The sequence below is a fragment of the Aulostomus chinensis genome, chromosome 15 (genome assembly GCF_037954235.1).
Source record: "Aulostomus chinensis isolate RoL2024-O1b breed Wild chromosome 15, RoL_Achi_v1.0, whole genome shotgun sequence".
Classification (NCBI taxonomy): domain Eukaryota; kingdom Metazoa; phylum Chordata; class Actinopteri; order Syngnathiformes; family Aulostomidae; genus Aulostomus; species Aulostomus chinensis.
The window spans coordinates 23,483,929-23,511,625 of NC_141334.1; the positions used below are offsets into that span (position 1 = coordinate 23,483,929).

Below are 27,697 nucleotides of genomic sequence, written 5' to 3' on the forward strand. Positions count from 1 at the left end.
CTTCAATCAATCTACAAACCAGAGACAAATCTTTTATAGGAGAAACAGAGTAGACTTCTGTCAAACAAAGCACTCAATTTGTTTGCCATGAACACCAAAAACTGGCAGCTACTATGCTAAACCAAGACAGTATTCTCTTTCCTCCTGTAATAGCAGGGACAAACTACCAGTTCAGCCAAAAAACGAAGGTAGGACTACTTTTACTTGTTGAGAGCATGCATAAAATCAGAGAATCGGTCCTTCACAAGGACATTCTTCAGACTGAAAGTGAAGATTCAAAGGTCCGTAGTGTGTCCTGTGGTCAAATTTTGCTTCTGGGGCCAGAGCAATATTCATCCATCAACACTGACAGCCATGCAGAAAGTGATATCCAGACTATTACTGCCAATGCAAATAAACGGACTGATTACACTCTTATGAAAGCCGCCTTTGGGAGAGCAAGGAACAGGTTTCCTGGAGATTCTAAATTTACATTCACATTAACCCAATGTCAAGATGTGCTCTTTTTAAGGTTGTAAGACAGACAATGACAGATTTTGGGATGTAAATTAATATATTTCCAGTTCAATAAAAAAATTATAAAGTCAAATTTTTATTGCTCTGTGGGGGGGTTCTGCCAATAGTATGAGGCGAACTGAAAACTGGGTGAGTTTATATGCTCATATTTGAAAACTTGATTTGCAGCTTATTGTATACATTTACAAATTTTCCATTAAATGTTCAAAATGTCAGCTGATGTTAAAAAAAAATTGTTGTGTGTAAATCTTGATCAGTTTTAGTGGCATACAGCTCATTGGAGCTGCAACTGAATTGTTCTTGGGCAACAAACATGATAAAATGTTCATTTTAAAGGGCCCAGTTGCTTTTTCCTTCCAGTATTCTCAGTAAACACAATCCTCCCCGTTCCTCTCACCCCAAAAAACCCTGACAAACACACCCCCCCCTCAGCTAGAAAGGAATCTCACTGAACATTGAACCCTCGTGTACATTCTGACTGGTCTTGCTCCCGCTGTGGCTCCATCAATGTCTTATTAAGTGTAGACTTATTTATTGGTTACTACTATCCATAGTTACTCAGTATAATTACAGTTGCATTAGCGTACACCATAAAATATTTGTATGTTTTGCAGATGCTCGAATCGAAGACGTTGTGGTGAATTTCAAGCTTTGTTGCTCGTTACATTTGCAATGCAACTATGTAAAGGCCCGTTTTAGCGAGCTTAGCTAACCCATAGCAGACTTTCACCTGTTCAGCAGCCGAGGCCGACTGCGCGTCGCTCATCAGCCCAACTTCTCCTGAGGTGAAAGCCCACCCCTCATTCACTGTGAACACCCTCCCGCTCTCTTGGTTCCTGCTGGTCTGGCACCAGCTCAGCGGCGCTCACAGTTGCACACCGGCTCAAATCAGATGTCTGCTTCCTTCTGGGAACTGTCATCACCGCGGTGGCATATCTCAGAGACCGCCTGCTGCAGGCAGCAGGAAGCGGGATCAACGCTGTTAGGTATTGACATCTTTGCTAACTAACGTCATTATGAATTACGCATATTAGGTAGACATTGAACATCCATTTTATTCAGGTACCGAATAGCTGTTTAGCCTACTACAGGCTACGAATCTGTAGGCTAGCTTAGCCTAGCCTAGCCCGAGCTAACATACCAACCTGCAGACTACTTGCATTTAATCAACACAGACCGGTTACATTGGTCTACATTTAAAAATTTATTTTATTTTCAATAGATATCCAAGAAATTTTATCAAAATCCTGGCGTGCAAAGAGCGACAAAATAATAACTAGACACACTTGAATATGTCACAAATTTCTCCCCGTCATACACTTGACACTTGAACCAGTTCATTCTGTGGCACAACAGTAGCACCGACCAGAACCGTAGCCTTCCACTGACGTGAGCGAAGCAGAGGGAGCTTCGCTAAATTAGCTGATATTGTTGGGCCATTTCAGGCTAGGAAGCCACATGCACACCTGGGGCATCTATGTAAACGTGCGAACTCACACAGGAGCACTCTGCCTGTGGTGAAGTTTGTTTGACTTGCATACAGTTTCTTCCAAAGTTGAAGTCTGCTGTGTTTGAGCAGCCAAGACATGCACAAGTTCTTCCTCAGCTTCTAGACCTCTTCTCAAAAGTAAAGGTAAAAGCAGCATATTGTTGACTTCTAACTGGGGGAACTTTTAGAGGGGAGATGCATCTGCTTGTTTACTTAATGTGACTTGTGATTTGCTAGATTGGCGTAATGGCTGCAGTGTCACAGCCTCCAGGATAAAATGCCCACCCCCTGGGTAAATGGGGACAGCAGGTGGAGCTGCCCTGAGCTAATGTGCTCATAACAAAATGAAAACTACAAATAATAAAATGTAGGCAAATGGAAGACACTGCAGAGACAGACAGGGCCACACACTCCTAATGGGCCATGAGTAAGGACTGAGAGGAATTTTGTTTGTCTTATCTAATCAATTCAGAACTACGCTACTCATTGTTCCGTTGGTGAGTTACAGAAGTGGTCTTTGATTTACATAAATTGAATTGCAGCAAATGTCCATCAAGGTTCTAAGGAGTCCTCCCCAATGGTGCATTCCTTTCCAATAAACATGGCATTCCCCTGCAACAGTTTGGAATTCTAATAAAATGGCGTCACAAATGCCAAAAGGCTTTAACAACAAATTTCTGGATGTCAGAGAAATCCAGCCTTTGGAGATGTCTCCTTAAACTCAGTGAAACTTGCCTGGCATCCACCTCTTTCACTCAGGCACCCTTCCTCTTTCCTTCCTCTCCACCTTCAGAATTCCTCTACCTGCCGTCAAGCAGTTGTCTCTGGGACAGGAACTGATCTCCACCCTCTGCGCTGGCCCGAGCCTTTAGGGGGCCCTAAGCAGAATTTGTGCTCTTCCCCCGGAAAATTCTGAATTTGATGATGGGATTTCTTGTATTCTGGTGCATTTTTGAGATGGCCAGCTGGAGAAGGGCAATACCTAAATTTGTTCAGAGTCGTAGCATATAAGATCATGACATACAGCCGATCATTACATTAGCTAGCCGGCTAGCTAGCTAGCTAGCCACTATCATAGCTAGAGCTGCTACCTCAAGTGAGTTCAAAATAATCATGCAAACACACGTCTATCTTGTTCTACTTTCTCATCCTCTGTCCTTTTCTTCTGGGCACCAGAGGGATGCTTCCTTTAAGTGTCATGCTGAACATTACATTACCATCTCTCCTAAACGAATCTTGAGCTTGCAGTGTCTGGCTGCACGCTGCGAGTTGTCTGGTCGATGCGCACGAGTCACGACTCAAGCGATGGCGGGTATACTGATCATGAAAGATTAATTTTCTTGTATTGAATTATTCATTCATTCATTAAATTATGTTGTCACTTCTTTAAGATATTTAATATGTTTTAAAACAACAACAAAAAGAAGCAAAAAAACAAACAAACAAAAAGTTAACAATCACAACACTGACTGGGGGGCCCCCTGGTGGCCATGATGCCCCAAGCAGTAGTTCGCTTATCTCTGGGGCGGCCCTGTCCACATCTCCATCCTGCAGATCACCGAGGTACTTTTTTTTCCTCGACAGGCCCGTTGATTCACCTCCACGCACTCCGTATCCGTGCTCACTGTACAGTCGATGTGCGGACTTAATGAAGGGTTCAAAGTCAAATGCTGTGTCGTTTCATAGCGATATGACGGAGCCACATTCATAAATAATAATCTGATCAATGCGTGTGACATGCTTAGGGGCTACTTGCTCACTATTGCACGGGTCAGGGAGGGTTTGGATGCTTGGACGTGCGCACTGGTGCTTCTGCGACTCCTCCGCTAAGCCACGCGACCCTCCGAATATCGGATAGGAATCAGTGACGACCATCATTAATCAAAATCTGATTAAAACCGATTGATGAAGGCACCTCTGTCGGCGTGTCAGGCAGTTTTCACTCTGACCCCACTGATCCAGTTTTTCAGGCTGTCAATTTAGGTTCAGGTGATCAGGTGACGTGAAGCTTTCAAACTCCAGGTGGGAGAAGTTTGCTCGGCCGGATTATGCTGCTCATGTCGTAAACCTGAGGAACCTTCCAACAGCAGAATGTGATCAAAGCCAGGTCCGCTGTGTTCGGTACCAGGGAGGATTCTGCCTGGACGGGTGAATGTGGGCCGACAAATCTGATCAACCGGCACTGAGCTGAACCACCAAAATCATGTATGCATCATTTTTAGGCCTATAATTCTTTTTTTAACCACTTTATTTTTTGCAATTCTGTAATTCGGTTGTTTTGTTTTCAGGAAATTGTCTTGTATAATATTTTTAGTTTTTTGCCGCCAGTTGTCATCTTTATACATATACATATATATGTATACATATATGTGTACAAATACATATATATACATATATATGTATACATATATGTGTATACATATATATGTATACACATATGTGTATACATATATATGTATATATATGTATACATATATGCTGTGTCAAATTTCAAGAGATCAAAAACTAAGAAATCACATTATCTTATTTATTTCAATTTGTGAAACTATTGGCCTATGAACAGTCTGTCTCTCTCCCTCTGTCTGTCTGTCTGTCTGTCTGTCTGTCTCTCTCTCTCTCTCTCTCTCTCATACACACACACACACACACATACACACTCTAAGCGGTGTGTCCTCTCACTTACATCGTGACTCTTACCTTTCTCCGCGATGCTCCTGGACGTCCACATCTACCGAGCAGGAGCACAAATGACCGGATATCTTCGTCCGTGTGGACGGAAATGTAACGGGAACGTGAAAACGCCGTGAGGTGGAGGTTTGGCTGGTTAAGAGGGCCGCGGCGTGTTTTGACCTGGCGCAGCGGGACTGGTCAGCTCTGGGACAGTTTGGAGATACGCTATTGCGCCTGTTCTCCGGAGCGGGCTGAGGAGCCGCTCACCTAAACCCGCCTGCCTGCAGGGAGGTGACCCTGCTCCTCATTCAGGGTTTCATCTTCAGGAGCCTGGATATGAGGGATGCTCTTCTCATAGGCATCCCTGCAATATGTGACTTATAGTTGAATGTGAACCTCAGAGGTCGGAACCCCGCGGAGATGAAGGAGAAATCAAAGAACGCGGCGAAGACGCGGAGGGAGCGAGAGAACGGGGAGTTTTACGAGCTGGCCAAGCTGCTCCCTCTGCCGTCGGCCATCACGTCCCAGCTGGACAAGGCTTCCATCATCCGGCTGACCAGCAGCTACCTGAAGATGAGGGCAGTCTTCCCCGAAGGTGAGCCAACACCAGGCCATCAACAAGTCCCTGGACTGAGGAAGTCTGGCCACGGCAACTCCTCCATCAAACGAACAACAGCCTGTTAGAATGGGATTCAGTGTGATTATTGACCACGAAGTCCAGTGGTGATCAATACGGGCCTACAAGTCTTCCTCTACTTACTGACAAGAAATTAAATCCCTTGTAAATATTCGTTGGCCAATAATGTGGTAGTCATGCTGCGGTGGAGGGAGAGACATTCACTGGCGCTAACGCCTCTGAACCGGTTCAACAGAGCTAAAAAACAACAGTGAAAGCGCTTATTTTTGGTAAAACTGATCAAATGAGGAGACGAGGAAAAAGGAACAAAAATGTAAGTTTAGCCTGAATGAAGTTGAACGTTTTCACATTAAGACGGTTTTGTCTAAAACAACAACAATAACAACAACAGTAACAACAATAGCAAATAATAATAATAATAATAATAATAACAGGATCTACTTTGTCGTCTTTCTCCATGTGTGAAAATGAAGCTCAGCGGAAGTTTCTTCATTCCTTCCGTCATTCTAAGCTGCTGAGGTGATTCCGTTATCAGAGTTTTCATGGACGTCGTGAACTTTCTGGTCTTTCACCCCCCAGCCCCCCATCATTGTTTCATAACTAACATTTAGAGAGAGGGACTCTGTCTCCCCTCCATCTTCACCCCCAGGCGGGAGACCTCTTCGGTCCAGGCCCCCTGGATCCAGCAGCTCCGTCAATACCACCTCGGTGTCCGGGAAACTCTAAAAACTCCTCCGATACCGAGACTTCGGATGTGCTGTTGCCTCAATTTGTTTGTGAATTTAAGGTGTTTTCAGAAAATATTTGGTTACACGATTTTATAACTATAACTATAACTATATATATAACTATATAACTATATTTATTTATTTATTTATTTATTTATTTATTTATCCCGGCAAATAAGAATTGCGTCAAAGTCAAAAACAAACAAGCAAATCCCGAAATATATAATATATAATATCTGTCCCGCAGATGCAGATCAGGACAGTCGGCGTCCCGTCTCATCCTCCGAGCTCCACTTAAACCGTCATGGTAGAGAGAAACTAGTTGCTAAATTCCATTATTTTCTTTAAACCGTTAAACCAAAGCGCATCGCTAATAAAACCAAGAGCAGGCCTTGTGATTTGAGCACTGACAGGCTTTTAGTAGAAGGTCTGCAGTTCATGCAGGACGCTATTGACGTTCTTTTTGCTCTTGCTTTAAATGTGGACGCTGCACATTTTTCAAAGAGACACACAAAGTTTAAATGCTTCCATTTTGTTTAAATACTTAAATCTAAGAAAAAAATACTCAGTGTTTTTTTTCTCTTTTTGGCGTTAAAAGCTACTGATTAGAATGAATGAAGAGGGGCAGTGACGATGCAAAGCTTGGACCCTGGGTGATTTGGAGAGTCACGCAAAAACGAGGAGGGGAGAATTTCAGAGACGGACTCAAGACAGATTTAGCCGACGAAGGTTTTGCTGGGGACATTGTTGTGCGTCCTGGACCTCGTCCAGCAGCCGCGGGCCTGCTGGAGTGTCCCGAGTTGTAACGGTTCTTATGTGGATGAAGGTGCGTTTTATTTTTAAGTTGCAGCAGAGTAAATAGCAGAGATCTTCTTATGATATTTGGCCGTCATACTCTTCCACACTAAATCTAAATGTAAATGTGTGTGTGCACACACACACATTATTAATAAGATTATACCCAGGGTACCGGGTTCGTTTTCGTCAGGTTCTTAGGGCTCCGTTCACATCTGCTTGCCTGGCTAATTAAATTATACTTAAAAAAAGTAATTTACGACATTCTGAAGTGTAATATTACATTTCATTCTTTCAACTATCAAAATGTGGAGGTCCTTATTGACATCACCTTTTCCAGATGTCTTCCTTATATACTTCTACAAATATTGAGCATTTTTCTATTTTATACCGTTGGTGTGAGTGAGGCAATGCTAAAATTCTGCTTTTAGAATTCTGTCAGTTTCATCAGTTTTCGGCCTGTTCCACTTCATTCAAATCGCTTTTCAGCTTTCCTCATGTTTCAATTTTTCCGTTTTTGCTTTTAACTTTAACTTTAGAGTTGGCCTGACCTTGCATAATTGAAAAAAAGTCGTTCTTTCTTACAGAATATTTATGTCAATAACCGTACATTCATGCAATGTTTCATGTGCTCATTCATCAACGGATTATCTCGCTCTGACGTGATGGTTTTTCGTCGCCATTTCTACCTCAGCAATGGCAAAACACAGGGCAAAAACAAAGAAAACAAACCTCGCTGCATATTTTAAAGGAATCAGCATTTCATTTATGCAAAGAGAAAAGAATACTCTTCTTCAAATAAATGAAACTCTGAATCGACCGGTCCTCCTCAGTGGACCACCCACGAGTGCAGAACTAAAATATGTCGTAAATAATTGTGTGGGGGGTAAAAAGCTATCCCTAAGGGGAAAAAAGGGACATTTGTAGCATCAAAGCATTAATACATGAACTTTTCCGGAATATTTCACCACACAGCCAGATGGATTCCGTTTTTGATTGCTGGAGTGACAGATGTTCGTTCGAAGTGACAGAAATAGATATTGCAGCTACTTCAGGTGGTGTTCGCCAGGACGGGGTAGATAAATCCTGCAAAAAACTACATTCAGTTCAAAGTACTGTGTCTTCATATTTTGACCAAGGAACTGGCGAAGGTGGCGCATCAATAATTGACTTCAACGTCACCTGCATGTACTGCGCATGGAGGGGGCAGGTCAGCTGACCTTGCTGATCCCAAATATGGCGCATTAAACCAAGAGAGTGTGTGTGTGGCAGGGATAGGCTCGGTCCGTTGAAGTTGTTACGGCGTGCTTTTAATTGAGAATTGATATCATGAGCCAGATTTGAAATAAAAATGAAAAATAAAACCTTTAGCTAAAAAGATGCCTGTCAGAGGAGAAGGGCTGGAGCACCAACAGGACTTGGCGTCAACCTGTGCTCCCGCCGTAAACGTGGCTTCATCCACTCGACATGCTCATCCACATCGGCAAGAGTTTGACATGTCAGAGCTGTTCGTGATATTTTATAGGAAATTTTTGATGCTTTATCTTTGTCAGCTCCTTTGATACAATATTATTATCTCATTATCGTTTGAAAACAGTCGTCAGCTGTTCATCTCATCATCTAAGTATTAGAGGCCTGTAATCTATTTTAACAAGGTGTGTTCTGTTTACTCTAAATCAAACAGCAAATTTAGCTTAGTATTAATGTTTTTTACTTGAAATCCTCAGTGAGAACTAAGACAAACTGTTTTTGCACGCGCGCTTCCTCGTGAAGTGCAGTAGAGCTAGTCAATACTGAACACCTTCGTGTGTGTGTGAAATTACAAACATTAGTATTAAACATCTGCAGGAGTGTGTGAGTTTTGAAAAAGTACTACGTAAGTGAGTACAACATGCGTCGCTGTTACTTTGGTTTTAATTGTGAGAACTCATGTCACCGACTCCCCAGTCGTAAGTTTTCCCATCGTACTTCAGAAAAAGAGCAGGTCCAGAAGCGCGTTGTTTAAATTGATTTTGATCAAAGGGACCCAGCATTTCCACGGGCAGGCACTTCAGGGGCAGACGCAAAGTCTCTGTCAAAACCATCCAAAGTCTATGCACGCCACTGATTTCCATGCAAGTTCATGGAATTCTGAAGAGACAGAAGGGAGCAAAAGAAGGGGGCAAAATAATTAAGTGTTTATGATTGGGAATGGATTAATTGTTTAGAATCTTAATAATTCACGTCAATAATAAGCTTGTAACACCTTTGATAAATGTTACAAACAGCAGCGAAAACTAAAAGGCACAATCTAATAAAATAAAAACATAAAAGTATTGTGGAAGTAGAAAAATAATAAAATAGAATAGAATAATACAAAATTTGGATACACAATTTAAATGTGTGGTTTTAAAAGTGTACAAGGATTTGGTGTACCACCGGGTCCCGACAGAGTAATGGGGTCTTGGCAGCAAAGGCCCGCTCACCCCTGGTTTTGAATCTGGAACTAGACCTCTCTAAAAGGGACCCCCTGAGGATCTCAGGTCCCACTCCAGTCCAAATGATGATCATTAAGATATTAGACTCTATTCTAAAACGTTGGGGGGCAATGGAGGGTTCTCGTTGTTTGAATTTGTGGGGAGTCTGACAGCAGCACCTTTTAACTGAAGTCTGGAGAGGCAAGAGAGGAGCAACTTAAGGTCATTTCATACAGGATGTCATGAATAACACTGGCCTGCGTTTAAAAACTTTTTTAGAAAGGTCAAAGGTTTTTCACCTGATTTGTGTGTATTTTGTTGCGCTGAATCCAAAAATACCACCCATTTTCTTTGATCAGGTCAAGTTTTTAAGATATGATCAGTGCACGTTTTGACCCTCAAATAGTACCAATTCAAGAAAAACAAGCCTTCATCCATGATTAGCTTTTGGCTAATGTATAATCATCATTTTCTGAAGTTTGTTAGATAAAATGCTTGCTTTTTGTGAAGCACATTATCCAAAATAAAAGGTAGTAAATAGTAATAAAGGGAGTTAATAATTATTTTACAACCCCATATCTCAAAAACTTGACCTGATTGGACAAAATGAGCATGATTTTTGGATTTTGCAGAGCAAACTAACCTAGGATCACCTGTCACATGCTTGACCTTTTTTTCTTGGCAGGCCAGTGTAATGAATAATGGAGATTAAAATTCAGAGTTTTCTGCAGCCAGAGATGATTCTGGTAGAGCACCTCTGGCGTACACAGGTATGTAGGTGCTCCGATCATTGCTCATCAGGATTGGAACACAAGGATGAACGTGATTATTTGTGGCTGCCCTCCGGAGCTTCCACTTTCTCTGACATCCACAAGACAATGAGCCGGATGTACGCTAGTCACAATATTCACTGAGGCAACGACAGCTTGTTGCCTCTGCTGGTTCCTCCAGTGACCTTTTATCGTCTCAGCCACAAATTCAAGCCATCTGTGTTCAAACAGTGGCATGAGTTTGACAACCTGCTGCAGCCATAAAATACAACAGAGACTCCATCACTGTCCTCCATGCTGCTGTTACTGTAGCTACCAAAGCTTGAATACTAGCCCAAGATGCTACACAGCAATATTTTTCGCCTCTCTCTGGAATTATGCTTCTTGGATGAATAAGGCAATTGTTATGTTGAGGAAAGTCTGGTGAACAGGCTCTTGGTCAGCGGTGTGGTGGTGAAGGCTGGCTGTGTTCCTCCCTTCACTACGGATGAGGCTTTAATCAAGGAGCTCCCTCGTTTTTGTTTTGTTTTTTTTACAGCCGATATCTGTGGCGTAGGAACCCTGAACTGAAACATGTCGTATCTCTCGAGATTTGCTTCATCTGAAGTCACCTAAGCAGACATGTAATGTTAGTTTCTATGTAAAGAAAGGTTTACAATGTGTATGCAATGTTCAAGTTTGTAGTGTTTTGAGTGTGGAGAGATCAGATAGATGGTTGGTCCTCCAGAGCAGAGCAGGAGTGTTGGGGAGGCTGCTGGGGGACAAAGTTTCAAATCTTAAAATTTACACTTTTTATTTCTTTATTATATGAATCTATAATTATTCTATACATTCTGATTTCAAACATTTTCAATTTCATCTTTTATTTCTTCCTTTTCCATATTGACGTTTAATTTTGTACACATTCACTCGACTCTCATTAATCATTTCTTGTGTGTTGCATGCTCAGCCAGTAATGCTGATTCTGATTCTGACTCCAGTCATTGACTGCAAAGAATTTTCATCCAGGTATCAAAAACTGTAGTTATATTTATAATTAATTAATTTTGTTGTATGCTATTCAGAGGTTCTCAGAATAAAACCGCTGTACCCCTTCAATTTAAGATGAAAGTCTTCAGTCCATCTTGATTGTTGGCTTGATGGCAGAAGCCACAGAGAGTGAGTGAAAGAGAGACTGAGAGTGGGAGAGTGAATGAGAGTGAGATGGTAGGTGGATGGGTGGAAGAGTAAGTGAGTGAGTGGGTGAGTGAGTGAGTGGGTGAGCTAATGAGTTTAAACTCTTGCAGCATCTAGAGTAAATGTTAAACCAAGTGTTCACTGTTAAGATCCATCCATGTTCTACTGCTTATCCTGTGAAGGGTGGAGCCGATCCCAGCAGCCTTCAGGTGAAAGGTGGGGTTCACCCTGGACAGGTCACCAGGGTGAACCCCATGGCAGGGCCAACACATAGAGACAGACAACCATTGGCTCTCCCAGCCATGCCTATGGTCAATTTAGAGTCTGGATTAACCTGGTCCCCTCTTAATGTCTTTGGACTGTGGAGGAAGCTGGAGTACCAGCGAGAACCCACAGGGACAGGGAGAACATGGAGACTCACACAGAAAGATCCCGTGCTGCAGCCGGGACTCAAACCCAGAACCTTCTTGCTGTGTGGCGACAGCGCTGACCACTGCTCCAACGTGCCGCCCCAGGTTGTGCATTTGTTTCATAGATTTGTTATGTGTTTATACACTACTCTGTGTTTGTTAGATAAATGTGGTCATTTATAAATCCTGTTTTGGTTCTATCATAAACTGGCCAAAGGAGGAGACAGACGCCATAGATGTCAAGAACAGAAAGCTCCTCACCATGCACCTTAAGTCCAGCATCCTGAGGCTGTACATTCAGTGGAAAGAGGGATGACATGGACTTGTGAGCATCAGAGCCACTGTCCAGGATGAAACATGGAAAATCCAAGAGTACATCGAGAAGATGGCCCCTTGGGATGAGCTGCTAGTGAATGCCTCAGACAGCTGAAACCCTATGAGAGTGAGGAGAGAGAAGAGCAGACGTGGACAGACAAGCCCCCACACGGCATGTGCATCCGCCAGATTGAGGAAGTGACTTATCTCAAGAAGACCAACCAATGGCTGAAACATGCTGGACTGAAAGACAGCACAGAGGCATTCATCATGGCAGCTCAAGAGCAGGCCCTAAACACAAGAGCCATAGAGCCAAGGTCTACCACACCAGATCAGACCCAAGGTGCAGGCTGTGTAAGGATGCTCCTGAGACAGTCCAACACATAGTGTGTGTGTGTGTGTGTGTGGGTGGGTGTAAGATGCAAGCCACAAAAGCTACATGGAGAGGCACAACCAAGTGGCGGGGATAGTGTACAGAAACATCTGTCCCCATCTCTACCCCTGAAGCATAAATACAGAATAAGACATTTTGTGACGTGATTCTTTATATAACAAACAGTCAGGGTGGAACAATTCATTTTAAGAGTGATTCGATTCGAATCAGGATTCATGGTTGCTGATTCGATTCATGGTTGCTGATTCGATTCATGGGCGATTTTAATTCATTTAGAACGATACGATTCGATTCGATTCAGTGTCTTGCAATCGATTCAGTAACTTTTTGCCAAAACTTCAACTATTGTGACTGTGAAATAAATACCTGGATACTGGACAGTTCAGGCAAAGTTTCATAGATCTCTGCTGTTGTAAGGGAAACAGGTTTGGATTTTTAGTGTAATTTCTTTTGCACGAGCTGAGTTTTGGCCGAGTTTCTTTGCCAACATGCTCGCGACTCTCGAGCTTCCTACAGAGCTGGCGTTACCACTGCAGCAGTGGTCATGCTGGAGGAGTTGCCTGGACGGTCCTGGTTGGCCGGCCGGTGCGAAATCCCATGGCACCTCAGTAGGTGGTTGAACAGATTCGATTTTTTTTATTTCACATTTACATATTCTACAAACAGCGACCGACTTATTTAAAACTCCTCCGTCTTTATAAAAGCCAAAGTGTTTCTATACACTTGACCGAAACAATGGCTGGAAAATTTCTTTCTCTCCTCTGCCACCCACCATGTTGTGTTGTTCCTGAGATTCCAGCTTCTGCCGGCGCGTACTGCTGATGTCACAGACAGGCAGACTCAATCAAGTAAGGTTTAACGTGTCTAAGAGCGCCAAAAACACACAATCTCTCAAGTTTGCCGTGCTCAAATCCACTGTACATTTTCACAGTATCGATTTAATCAATTCTTTACCATTTAAAATTATTTTTAATTGTTATGTCATTGGGAAGGCCAGTTCGCTTAGCACAGATCAATGCAGTTGAATTGTAGGAATAGAAATCGATTCATCAATCTATAGATGAATCGTTACACCCCTAACAAACAGTCATAGAGGATAATCAGCAATAGCTATGATGCCCATCCGTCTTCCCTTGAGTCTGGGGTTCTGAAGTATCAAGGTGCAAAATGAAGTGCTTCAATACATCTAAACTCCCCAAAGAAAGTTTGGAAACGTTATTTCAGTCGATTATTTCTCCCTATTAATAATACCAGTTGGTGTTTTATTTCAAATCACCGGAAAGCCTGATTAGTCACCTTTACAATGAGGTACAACTTGTAAGGATCATTGATTGGTGGAATGTGCAACCCAGCTAAATGTGTGGGTCGTGCCCCCCCCAAAATTGGCAAAATTTTAGGAGTTTATAATTGTTTAATTAAATAATTCCTAGCAATTCTTGACACAAAGACTTTGTGGAATTCTATTTATTTATGTCTGTATCAAACTTTTATCCTGGTAGTTTAGTGATCTAACACTGTCTCGTACCATCCTCTAAGCTGAGTTCTGCTCAGTAAGATTTAGATTTAGAGTACTCTGTACTTAGTGTACTCTGAGTCGTGTGCTTTTTGTTTCATTGTGTCTCTTGTGCAATCATCTGTTTTGCTGCAAAACAAATCCAACTACAGGTAGAAAACCTACTTAACTAATTTCTGACTTTGGGCTCAGAGTTCTAACTTTGATTTTAGGGCTCTGACTTTAATCTTTGTCTTTGATCTCCCAGTTACCCCTGACTTTACAATGACTGCCTCTACTACAGATATCGCTTGAGTGCTTGTTGTCATGGCTTCACTCTAATGATGGTTTCACTGTGGTGACGTTTTGACATGGTGACTGTTTTCTGGAGATTTCTGGTTGTCTCTGGTCTAAAAGGGGGCAATGCTGAATACATGCATGATTTAGTTTTTCTGATTCCTAGTTCTATATATGTCATCACAAGTCAGGGCTGTTTATGTGGCCTGGAATTGATTTAGGTGTTTCCCCTGAATTGCATGCACATCTGATTTCCCTAGGGAACATGTCTGTTGTGACACCAACTTGATTCTCACAGGAGCATGAACAAACATTGGTTCTCTTACTGGGGTCAGAGGACAGAAAGTGATCGAGGTAGCTGCCATTGCCCCCTGGTATGTCTGGAATAAAACCAGTAAGAGTAAGAGTTGCATGTTCAAAGTGTGTGAAAATACTCTTCAAGTTGATATTCATTCTTAAATTAAAATTGGGGTGAGTTTTTCAGTTCATATATGGTTCCCCTTTAAAATGAAATTTTGTAATTTGTGCTCGCCAGCAGGTGTCAGAGTGAATCCTTTCTTGTAACTGTTACTGCAGGCTACACAGAGGACACCTTGTTTTGTTGAGTCTTGACAGTGAAGTTATAAGATTGAGACTTCCTATTGACCACTGGCACTAACATATCTGAGCAGTGCAATTAATTTAGTTGCTTAGCAAATTTGGTGCCTGACAATAAAACTAACATACTGTTCATGTGGGGACTTCATAGTGTGCGACCAGCTGGATTTTGGCAATTGACACTGATATTCAATCGGTACAATATTCCATCCATCCACCCATCCACCCACCCATCCATCCACCCATCCATTTTCATTGCTTATCCTGTTAAGGGTCGCCAGGGGTGGAGCCTATCCCAGTGGCTTTCAGGTGAGAGGCGGGGTTCACCCTGGACAGGTCACCAGTCCATCACAGGGCCAACACATAGAGACAGACAACCATTCACTCTCACAGTCACGCCTACAGTCAATTTAGAGTATCAATCAGCCTCGTCCCCTCTTGATGTCTTTGGACTGGGAGGAAGCTGGAGTACCAGAGAGAACCCACGCAGGAACAGGGAGAACATGCAGACTCCACACAGAAAGATCCCGTGCCTGAGCCGGGACTCGAACCCGGAACGTTCTTGCTGTGAGGCGACAGTGCTGACCACTGCTCCACCGTGCCACTGGTACAATATTATTCATGTTTAATTTTTGCATCATTAAAAATAGGCCCATTGTTGTTAAACTTGAAACATTCAGTTTTCATTGGCACAACTTGACTTGCAAAGTTTTTGCTTTGATCTTGGGGCTCTGACTTTGATATCTGACTGAGTTTTGACGTACTACTGACATCACTTCTGTTGCCTCCATTACAAATATTATTTGAGGGCCTGTTCTTTTCAAGGTCATCGCCTTACTCTTTATGCTGTGTCAATTATTTGAGAGGAAATCTGTCTTTCAGCCTGTCATCTTTGATCTTTGTTTACTTTGATCTCTTATTATATACATACATTAATTCATACATACATTTATACATACATACATACATACGTACAAGAAGACACCATCAGAGTGATCCAGAATCCTGTGTTTCGTTATCTCAGTGTATCTTTTCAGTGAGTATATCATCGCAGGTCCTAGAACCTAAAATTCTGCACTGCACCTCCTCGGGGTCCCAGCAACATGCACACCAATTCTGGTGTTGATAGGAGGAATGATTGTTGAAATAATGGATGGATTCTGTACATTCATACAATGCAAACAGAGATATCTTGCTTTTATACATAGATGGCTATGCCCTGCCCCTTTGCACATGGCACTGCTTGTTGTTTGAGGGGTGGGGCCATGGGTTGTGTTGTCATAAAACCTCCCTGACAATTTCAGGCTTTAATCTCAGTCTAAATTTGTCATTTAACTCAGTTTAGTGCCTGAATGTTTTCTTTCATCCTGTCATTGTTGATCACCACACACATACCAACTAGAAAAACACGCCCTACTCTCTCGTTGCAAGAAAATTGAGGGTCAGTCCCTTTTTGTCTCACTGTGTCTTCCTCTCCCCTTAGGTCTGGGTGATGGATGGGGTCAGCCAACAAGGTTCAGTCCTCTGGACAGCATGATTAAAGAACTGGGTTCCCACCTTTTACAAGTCAGTACATGAAATAACAGGCTACAGCACCTCTTCCTGCTCGACTGTCGTGATAACACTTTGCTATGATGTGCAGCATGGCTCGACCTCACACCTGATTAGGAGATAACTATTACATTTGTAATGAGTCTGTTGTCACTACATTTGGCGTCAGTACTTTTGGCCTATTTGGATATATAGTGAATAAAACTTACATCTAATGTTTGTTTTAATTTTTTAATCTCAATTTTTTTTACAATGCATGTTGTAACATTTTTTGAATCTGCCATTGCTGACAGTGACAGCACATTTCTGAAGGGGTCCTGTAATGGACAACACATTAAGGGTTAATGGCTAAATTAAGACCAGAACAATCGGAACCACTTCTCAGACTCAGAGGTACCATTGTGTGGGTGCAGACGCCGTTGCTGGGCGGTACTGTTTGAAAGATAATTGGGTACCCCTCACGTCACTTTGCACCATTTCTCTTGGTCATGTGGTACTCTTCTGGCCTCTTGAAGCTCAATATTGTACTTTAGAGGTCATAAATGTACTGTTTAGGGAACATTCTTAAAAAATGACATGTAAGTATAAAACTGTTCTTGTCTTGTACTTCCATGGAGATTTTACCTGTCTTTTTTCATGGCCAGCAAGTCTTGGTGACCCCGGCTTCTGGATGTCGGTTCCTGATGGAACATTTACTGTAAATGTAATTTGTTGAACATTTAATATAATTTGTCATGTGATTTGTGAAGCAGTGCTTTCCCCGCCACAGAAGTGGCCCTGAGGAGGGTTGGAACCCCCCCAACCATTCCAGTTCAGCTCAGGCAGTACTGAATCGATGCCAGACCTGTGTGAATGTGCAGGACGTTTCCCCGAACAGAGCACTGCTCTTAATGAAAGATATAGAGATTATAAGATTTAAAAGAGAGCATGGTAGGTTTTTGTCAACATAAGAGTTGAATGATAAATTTAGAATGAATTTCACTTTCATAATTTTTCATCCTGCATCGAATAGAGAGAACTGATTGTTTCTCTGGATGTAAGAAATTAAGAGCAAACACTCCTGATGCAGTTTGTGACTGGAGGTGGAAAAAAAAACGTTGCCAGTGAGCTGATTTTTATGCACTTGTCCTACAAATGAATAAAAAATTCATTCAAGAACTACTGCATGCTGCAGGTGGGGCTGCGGGATTGACATTGGCAGATTTAGGCTGTACCAGTGACTGAAATCACCCTGTTTATAACCGCTCCTCAGACTCTGGATGGCTTTGTGTTTGTTCTGGCTTCTGATGGCAAAATCATGTACATCTCTGAGACGGCATCAGTGCACCTCGGCCTGTCCCAGGTAAGACTTCAGCTGACTCAGGATGATTATGTCACATAGATCTAAGAGAACACTTTAGTGACACCCACCCACCAGATCACACTGCAACATATAAATAAACCTTTCTCCTTATCTTCTCTGCATTCGTGTCACAGGTGTTGACTTCATCTTTTTGGAATGATTTCTTTGGTTAAACCAGTGATGATTTACTGAACAGGGGGTGAAAAAGTGGAGTAATCACAGCAGATAGCGCGGCTGACCTCCACAGCCACCCGGAACATAACCGTCAAGTACAATAAATATATTAATAACCTCAGTAATGGAAACATTCTACTGTTCATCACTTTAATGTTCAGGTCTGCAGAGCTACAAGACAAATGCTCAGACCAGTGTTACTATAAATATGTTGATATGAACAAATATGGTAATATTAGGTCAGTGACATTTGGGTCTGCCATGATCCCTCAACATTTGAGTTGTATTTCAGTAATTTTGTGAGTTTCAAGTTCATTTCCCCGAGTTCAGGATCTGTTTTGGTTTGTACTTCCCGTTTGTGTACTGTTACTTCTTATTTTCCTCTATTGCCCACCCTTTTTTAACTCTTTCATCTTTGTCTATACAGGAATCATCTCAGATGCAGTTTTTGTTAAGAATGTGTTTTCATTACAAAAAAAAGATTTGTGTGAAGGGATTGTGATCTCAGTTCTTTGAGAGAAAAATCATCTTACAATCACGCAGCCTGACTTTCCACTGTAAATGTTTGTCAACTCTCGTCCACTTTAGTGTGGTTTTAGGCTGCACCAAACCGGCGATCGTTGCACTGATTTGACTGTTTCTATGTTTGTTTTTGGTTGGTTCCTGCCGGTGTGGCTACCTCCTGAAAAGGTGGAGTTAACTGGAAATAGTATATTTGAGTATATTCACCCATCAGACCATGATGAGATGACATCGATGTTGAGTCTCCACCAGCCGCCACATCATCACTACTCCCCAGGTAATTTTAAATTTATCTAAACAACTTATTTATTTAAATTCATCTGCAAGTGAACTGTTTCCTCCTCTTCCTCCTCCCTTTGTTCCCCAAAGGTGAGAGCTCAGGGGAACAATGCAGACTCAGTTCTTTTCAATGAGGCAATTGTATCTGCCTAACTGTGTGTCACATGTAACATGATCAAAAGACTCTGCGTGACGGCTGGGATACGTGTGTTTGTGTGACAGACTATGAAATCGAGCGCTCCTTCTTCTTGAGGATGAAGTGCGTTCTTGCAAAAAGAAATGCAGGACTTACGTGTGGAGGATACAAGGTGGGTGCATCCCACTCCAGCACACACACACACACACACACACACACACACACACACACACACACACACACACACACACACACACACACACACACACACACACACAATTAGTGTATGTTTAGTGACTGAGGGACCCAGAATTGGGCTGTGAATATCATTTCTGTTCCAAATGAGAGGCTAATTTAAAAAAGAAAATGAAGGTTTTTTTGTTTTTATTTTTTTATAAGAATTTTCCAGTCCCGGCTGGACCAAATTATATAACTCACAAAAAAGAGAACAAAACTGTTACTTTTAATGGTTTAGATATTAATTGACATTTAAGCTATGAAATTAAAACAAAACAGCAGTTCCACCAGTATTTTAACCATGATTTGAAATCCTGAAGTCATGTAAGTTTATGGTTCTGAGTTCAACCCAAGCTGAGGTGGTTTTCCCCGTCAGACCCTCTTTACAGTGTTGACACGTCATACATCATCAAACACGTTATTCATAACTAAAATCCGTTTTGGGTGTCCGAGTTTTCATTTTCATGTAGGTTTTGCCATTTATAGGTTTGGACACTATTATGGTGTTGTGTTACATGTGGGCACCTCGAGTGGTTGCTGTCTGGCCATAGTTAGAAAGAAGCCATTTTGACTTGGGATTTGTGTAGCAAGGTTCTTAATTTGAGGAGATTTATTGATCATCTATTTAATTCATATGTCCAGTTATGTAGTATTTACAGTTCCTATAGCACAGAGGTCCTTGACAAGATTTTAAAGCCTTGCACAATGAATGGCTGATCTTTGTGTCAACTGAACTAAACTAAACTCACTTTTCACAAGATGCTCTGTCGCTGGTGGCATCAGGCAGCAGCTGCCTGTGGAGAAACATCTTGTGGGACATCAAATTAATTTTTCAGTGTTTTGGAATGTTAGTTTTTTTTTAATCATTTGGTTTTATACTTAGATGTGTGTTCCAGTCTACTGAGGTGGATGCCTCACGCATTTTCTGAATGTTGATGGTAGTGAGCCACAACTGAAGACGGGCTTCAACGCTGATGGATGATGATGATGTTGATGCCAGTGACAATAAACTCCCTTGATATTTGGGGCTGAGTTTCAACATTGGATGGTTGGAAAAGTCAAAAGACTTGAAAACTGAATTGGTGACTCTCTCCTCCACGAACGACTGTTGGCTGCTGTTACGACCCAGCTCAGGCAAGGGAAAAGGGAAGCAACATAAACCCAGTTGTTATTGGTATCAATAACACTGTTTATTATTAAAGTTTGAAGTCCAAAGTTAAAAGCACAAGAAAGAAAAAGGGCTGGTGGGTGCTGCTCAACTCAAAGACGGGAATAAAACACAAAGAGAGTCCTCATAAGGAGAATTTACCACTACTTTACTATCTGAAGGTTGAACTAAAAAGGGAATAACATCCTCACTACCCTAAACACTGGTGAGAAAACAGGAACACATTCGAGTCAGCGCCCCTCTGTCCTGTGGCGTCGAGACATACATCACAACCCTGCGTGAAATGATAGTGGTGTTCAGTTATCGAAGCTGCTCCTCGCTCTGCCTGGGTGTGCTGCATGTCAGCCGCCCCCTTGAACGGCTCAAGGGTCAAGGGTGACTGATGGAGCTTGTCGATGCCGCACTAATCACAGCAGCACCGGCAGGAACCACACCTCTCTTGTCAGCATCCAATCAGGGACCGGGAACCACACAGCCTATTTGCATAACATAGGTGAAGCACACAGAAAGGGGGCGAGGGGGCAGGTGCTGGCCATAACAGCTGCTTCTTGGATCCTCAACAGCTTTTAAAGACAAAGTAGAAATTCAAAAGTGCGGTGGTATTTGAATCCCTCACTGTGGTTCCTCTGTGCAACACTAACTCTGCTTTTTGTGTTCGAATGCAGCTGCAAGTAGGACTGTGGCTTCTGGCTTGTGGACACAAGGCACATAGAAGCGACCCAATACCACACTATTCATCCCTAATAAACATATAAAGAGTCTTTCAATTTTTCTGTCATACAGCCCAAGTTAGCTTAGCTTTGTCAGCTAAGATCAGAACTTCAGGGGTTAAAAGTCATTTTTATTTCAGCTTGACTGAAGTCCAGCTGAGTTTCATAAAACAGGATGATTAATGTGGTTTCAGTCATTGCTGGATGATTATGGTGTTAGCTACAAACTGCAGGAGCAGGATTAGTTGCACATGGGGGACCACTGGTTTGGACCCTGGTCTACCATCTTGATGGCTCTGTCACTCCATCAGTCTTCCAATGCCATCGTGCTGCTGTTTCCCAGGTCATCCACTGCAGCGGCTACCTGAAGGTGCGTCAGTACATCCTGGACATGCCGCTGTATGAATCCTGTTATCACATCGTGGGTCTGGTGGCGGTGGGTCACTCCCTCCCTCCCAGCGGCATCACTGAGATCAAACTCCACAGCAACATGTTCATGTTCCGTGCCAGCTTGGACTTCAAACTCATCTTCTTGGATTCCAGGTATGAGAGAACTTCAGTGAAAAGGTGAATAGATTGATAAAAAAAAATATGTACTTTGATGTCTTTAAAACTTAAATATAAAAACAGAAATAATCGTTTTGAATACAACGCCACATGTAAAATCTTCAAGGAATGTAAAAAAGATGGGATGAATCCCATATGTGAACATCACCGGCCTGTGAACAAACATTTAAAAACTGTACGGCATGTTTGTGCATCATGATGGACTTGAGCTTACCCAGGTCCACATGGACCTTCTGTCTCCTGGATGCAGGGTGGCAGAGCTGGTGGGCTATGAGCCTCAGGATCTGGTTGAGAAGACTCTCTACCATCATGTCCACGCCTGCGATGCTTTACATCTACAATATGCTCACCACTTACGTGAGTCTACTCCAGTTATAGTCTGTCTCAGTGGAATATGTAAGTGATAAATGCTTGAAACTCTATGAAGCAGAAACCCTCCACCGCAAAAATGCCACAGATTCATCACTAGATGTATGTTGAGACATTGCGCTTTGAAGGGGATAGGCTCCACCCCCCCCCCCGCGACCCTTAACAGGATAAGCGGAAGAAAATGCTTGGATGGATGGACCAAGTTAATGTCTATGAGGGGTGTGATCAGCCACAGCTCATTTAGATTTAAAGTGACCACCCAGAAACAGCACTGTCAGAGACAGGCAGGAGCAGAGGCTATGAGGGGATGCTAAAACAAGGGACCCCAGTGATTGACAGGCATGACGCTTCAAAGGCATGTTTTGGGGACCTCAGAGACCTTTAGAGACTCGTAAAAAAGAACCATAATATGTCTTCTTTACAGTTTGGTTTTCTTAAACAATTGAAAAAGCACTTCTGTCAAGGCCACACCCATTTCTAGTCTACCATTTGGAAACAGATGCAGAAATGATATCTTGTTACATCTCTAGTCAGAACAAACAGTAAAATAAAGAAGAATAAAATAATTTGAAGACCTGATTGCTGGTTTTATAATTTTTCAACCTTTGTTCTTGATTATGTGCTTCCCGCAGTACTGGTGAAGGGCCAGGTCACCACTAAGTACTACCGCATGTTATCTAAACATGGCGGCTGGGTGTGGGTGCAGAGCTATGCCACCATTGTCCATAACAGCCGCTCCTCCAGACCTCACTGCATTGTCAGCGTGAACCATGTTCTCACGTGAGTCCGTTGTCTCTCTCTCTGCCTGTTCTTCTTCTTGTAAATGCTACAGTGAGACCAGTATGGACAAAGTTCATGCCTACATGTCTGTGTGCACACAGTGACATTGAAGGCAGGGAGCTGCAGTTATCTGAAGAACAGAGTCGAGCCATGAAGCCCAGTGTCAGTTTTACTGGCTCTCAGGACCACCACAAACAATTCAGGACGAAAGCCGCGAAGATGAAGACCAAATTTCAAGCTCTCCCTTATCCTCAAGTAGGACTTGGCATACTTCTATTTTGATCACATTTCATGATAAACAAAAAGGTTTGAATTTTCATGCATGATAAGAAATGTGCTGTATCCCAGTGATATTTTCTTCCAAAAATAAACAGATCTGAAGCATGATATGCAGCTCTTTTGGAATCTGCTTCAGGAATATCAAAAGATCAGAAGTTTTGGGATACAGTTCTTCGGGATGGTTGTCTTGTCCACTCTCTGGATTTGGAAGCAAAAATTATGCAATACAGGCATCACAGGGAAAGGGACTTTCCAAGAGACTTTGCTTTACATCTGGTGGACAGCACTAAGAAGTTCGATGTGAAGATGGGAAAGCAAAACTGAATCATGTGCTCAAATGATAAAAAATAGGAGAAAATCCTAAATACAAGACTTGTAGCTGCATAGCAACTAAGGTTTTCACGGAATCCGAGTTTGTACCACAGTCTTCCATTTAGTACATTTTGTTGTCATTTCTTTAGCATCAGCACAAGATACGTTGTATTGTCTAATAATGATAAATAATCCAGCATTTACGGTTTTACCCGAGGACACGTTGGCATTTACAGCTGAAAGCATGATACACTTTGACATGAGGCAGATATTGGTATTTGCAAGATTTTAATATTTGCAAACAAATTTTACTTTTGGGAAAGATTTTTGGTGTTTGGAGCGATAAATTGTTTGAACAAAGAAAAAACATTTGTGAACAACATTATGAATATTGTACACAGATTATTCATGTTTGCAAACAACATGTTGACATGCGTTCCCATAAATGTCCCTGTCTCTGTGGATGGAATCTGTCCAGACCAGGGGTCTGCTACCATGCGGCGCTTTCATCCCTCAGCTGCGGCTCCCTGTGGTTTAGGAAAGTGATCGAGTATTTGATTTAAACTGATTTTATTTTAATTCATCAGGTTTTTTTTTTTTAAGGTAAATCTAGATTTAAAGATTATTTTGAATTTAGGGCATCAAAATAAAATGAATTTCTTGAAGCTCAAAACACTCGTTACATTTGCGGATGTGCAACACCCGCCGGCACGCAGTTTATTGAACTTTTCGATCCCCAGCAGCCCAACCGTGGATAAATCCAAGAAAAGAAACGTTTCTGAAGAAACCTATTTGTTGCATGTGGAAATAGAATTTCATTTTCTCCATAGCAGTTCAATGATTTCATGACGGTAACAAAAATTATATATGAGGGGTTATCTTCATTTGAGATGTCAAAGGAGTTTTGTGCTCCCGATGTTTTCTTTCCGATGGTCATCAGGTCCAAATGGCTCCTTGAGCCTCTAGGGTTGTCGACTCCTGGTCCAGACCAAAGAGGAGAGAAGACGACTGCAGCTGAGATATACGTCCATGTGATGCAAGCCCTGAACTGAAAAATATACGATTTATAGAATATATATAAATTACTATTTGGTTACCCAAAGCTGATTCAAATGTGTTCTGAAAGTCAAGTCATGAGGAAAGTTTGGTAGAGCTGGAATTGTACCATAAGATGTGATGAGTTTGGGACTCCTTTCATACATTTGGCAAAGCAAAATGAAGACATACAGTAGCAACTGATATTTCACAGTTTAATTTCATGTCAGCAGTCAAGTTATATTGGACTGGCGACCCGTCCAGGGTGAACCCCGCCTCTCACCCAATGTCGGCTGGGGTAGGCTCCAGCTCCCCCGCGACCTTTAATGGATAAGTGGTATAGAACAAGAATGGATGGCAGTCGTTATATCTTGTTTCACTGAATGAGGATCCTGCTAGAAAGCCAGTTAAACTTAGAAATCTACTGCTGCAAGCAGTGTTACAACTGTGATTGTTTCTGTCCTGTTATTTATGGAGATCAGACGGACCGCTCCAGCTATGCTCAAAAGAGGGGGCTCTGGAAGGAGAGATCCTTGCATCCTGTGGCCACCAGCAGGGAGCAGAGGTCCGAGTCAAACTCTGAGGCAGGCCAGGAGTCCCGCCGATCCACCACCAATCTGACCCTTCACTATCCCTTCAACCATCACCATCAGGACAGCCAAACGCCCAGCTCAGTGCCCTCCTGTCAGTTGGCTCAGCACATCATGGACTCCTTCCACAGCAGAGCGCCAGTTGGTTGGGACATCGGCAATCCCAGAAGCCAGGATAGCTCCCGAGCAACCAGCAAATACACAGGTAGTAACCAAGTTACTGTGACTACATACTGTGTGTATTACATTATTATTGTTTGTATCATTGAAGAAATAAGTCATTGGAATGTTTTGAGGTGTTCATTCTGAGGGTTCTCCTCACCAGGCCCCAGGCTGGCAGCTGACCACAGGTACCCTGATAAAATGTTCTGTGAGTCTGCCACCAAGTTGATGGAAGAACCTTACCTACATTACACGCTGGTCCACAGCAAGGAGTCTGAGGGACCCCCTTATCCTGGTCCTCATGGGGACAACAAGTCTTGTGAGGATGGACATCATGGACCTCTGACTGAGAGAGGCTGCCCATTGCTCAGTGGCCTGGTGGTGGGTAAAGGTGAGCAGGGGGGGCTGCTGGGCAAGCCTGTCCCAGTGCAGATGGTCCTGGAGCAGCGGAGGATGCTCTATATGATGAAAGCTCCCTACAGCCATGCAGCTGCAGTTTATCCTCCAACAGCAGATGTCCACGGACAGCGTGCAGCCACAGTAGAGCTGGAGCCCAGGTCTGCTGAGAGGGACAAGGACATGTGGATCGGTATGGGGGTTGGGATGGGGCTTCCAACCCAAACTCCATATGTGTCTTTGAACTTTCACCAGATGTTAGGTAAACACAGCTCTATTAAAACCTCCCCTTTCTCCACACTGACCCATATGACTGACAGTTACAGGTACCACAGTAAAGAGACATCCTCCTGCAGATGTAACACGAGCCCCAACCCACGCCCTCCCTGTAGGAGCCACAGGGAGATCCCACATTACATCGGCACATCCGTCATTATCGCTAAAGAGAGGTGATCCAGGACGCTTTTCTTTGATACTTGCGTTTTTGCAATCCTAGTCTGTCATTCAATAGGACATTTCAAATGTTAGCACTTTCTAAGTGGACCATACCTACGGTCCATTCTGAGGACGCGTACACTCAACCACAGATAATTCTCTCTGATTCACTATATAAACTATGATGTGTTATATAATGAATAAGACGGTCAGGTCACCATGTTCCCGTGAAACATCCATCGGATGTCTTCCTTTTTTGTAGTTATTTGTGCAGATTCCTGTCAATTTCCAGCAACCGATGACGCCGCTGATGACACTGTGTGTGGCAGGGAGGTGCTTCAGTTGTTCCCAACATGGTGGCGAAGTTGCAAATCTTAGTTAACAGGCAAACAGTACACTGAAGTAGGTTTCAGGCACACCTGTGGGAGGGGCCAAAGAGCACACATCAGGTCCTCCTGCAGCAAGCTCTCATTCGCTCCCATTAGAACTACAGAAACTACTGCAGTACAACACACCCATGTTACAGTGAGTCCAGAGGAAGACAGGGGACATGAAAACGCATTCCCAGTGAGTTTCAGATATTTACAGGCTGATTCCTGACGAGACAGAAGTTTTTGTTAACTCATTCCCTGATAATTTGTTTTTTTTTTTTGGAGAAGTTGCCAGACAGCACCAGTGGTTTCAAACGTTTTCACGAACTTTTCAAGAACCCAGATGACAATGCAATGATTATGAAAAAAAAAAAACCCTGAAGATATGAGAAGAAAAAAGCCTCTTTTTTTTCATTGAAAGGGAAAAAAGTTACTTGCAAGTTCATCCATTAAAAAAAAATCATATGTAGGCTTGATTTGATCAAAAATAAATTTTCAGATAAAAAGCTTAGAAAATTACATTTTGTTGAAAGAATTGATTCTATTCGATAAATAAATATATATGTGTATATATGTATATATATACACATATATATTTTTTTTGTTTTGCTCAGTCCTATATGGCTCCTGTGATTGTTTGTTATAAGAAAATGCAATGGCCTGTTGGATGCAGTGATTTAAAGTCACTGTTTTTGGTTCATCATCATTAAGAAGTTAGTTTATGCTCAGCAACCTTTGGTGGCTGCTGCCAAAATAGATGAACCAACAAAACGTCTGACAGTGGATTCTGTGAGCACCACCAGAAGGGACATTACAAAGAAGAATATGAGCGACGATCCATTGTTGCTGCTCCAGTGGTCCTCACTCCAGCACCACCTGTGCTCTTCAAAGCCTCGTTGACCTTCAGTTCAAACACAACTTCCAAAGAACATTCCTGATGCAGGTTGCTTTGATTATATTTTTTATGTTTCACTTATTTCATTTTCACCATCCATTAAACTCTGACAAAAATAAATATTACCAATAAAAGAACTTTGAAATAACTTTTTCAAGCCGGTTGAGAACTTCTACAAGCTGCAATTAAAATAAACACATTTTCACAACAAGATTTTGTGTTTATTACGAGTCAACATTAAACAAGAATGACGCCAAGTGTTCAATCTAAAAAAATAAAACTGTTTCAACTGCACCTGCGCAGGAACTCTAAGGCCACTTTGTCAAAGGCTTCAGAGGAAAGAGACACTGGGCACAGACCAGGGGAACGCTTGGGATGCTTTCAGGTAGAAAGCTGTCATACTTCCCAACATGTGGTGATTTTGTAGTAGGGCCCGGCCGATATGGATTTTTTGAAGCCGATGCCGATGCCGATTATTGGAGGAAAAAAATCCGATAACCGATTAATCGGCCGATTTTTTTAATTGAATTTTAAAATTGTGTTGATTTAGGTAATATATATATATATATATATATATATATATATATATATATATATATATATTACCTCAATAACTTAACACAATAACCATCCTTAACATAAGGC

At 42.3% G+C, this 27,697-nt stretch overlaps 2 protein-coding genes across 2 annotated transcripts; both read left to right on the top strand.

Moving 5' to 3' along the window:
- Positions 1–14,361: 14,361 nt before the first annotated feature.
- Positions 14,362–24,907, top strand: LOC147249212 (single-minded homolog 2-like; the record flags this gene model as incomplete). Its single annotated transcript, XM_086225760.1, has 10 exons — positions 14,362–14,519; positions 16,226–16,308; positions 17,546–17,635; positions 18,500–18,608; positions 18,833–18,918; positions 21,205–21,404; positions 21,679–21,785; positions 22,430–22,577; positions 22,679–22,832; positions 24,686–24,907. Coding segments are annotated over exons 2-10 (1,149 nt in total), but the record flags the coding sequence as incomplete, so codon positions are not given.
- Positions 24,890–26,688, top strand: LOC147249213 (uncharacterized). The gene is made up of 3 exons (XM_086226222.1): positions 24,890–24,998; positions 25,119–25,143; positions 25,222–26,688. The coding sequence occupies exons 1-3, from the start codon at positions 24,908–24,910 to the stop codon at positions 25,802–25,804; spliced, it is 699 nt and encodes a 232-aa protein (XP_086082348.1). The 5' UTR covers positions 24,890–24,907; the 3' UTR covers positions 25,805–26,688.
- The last annotated feature ends 1,009 nt before the right edge of the window (positions 26,689–27,697 follow it).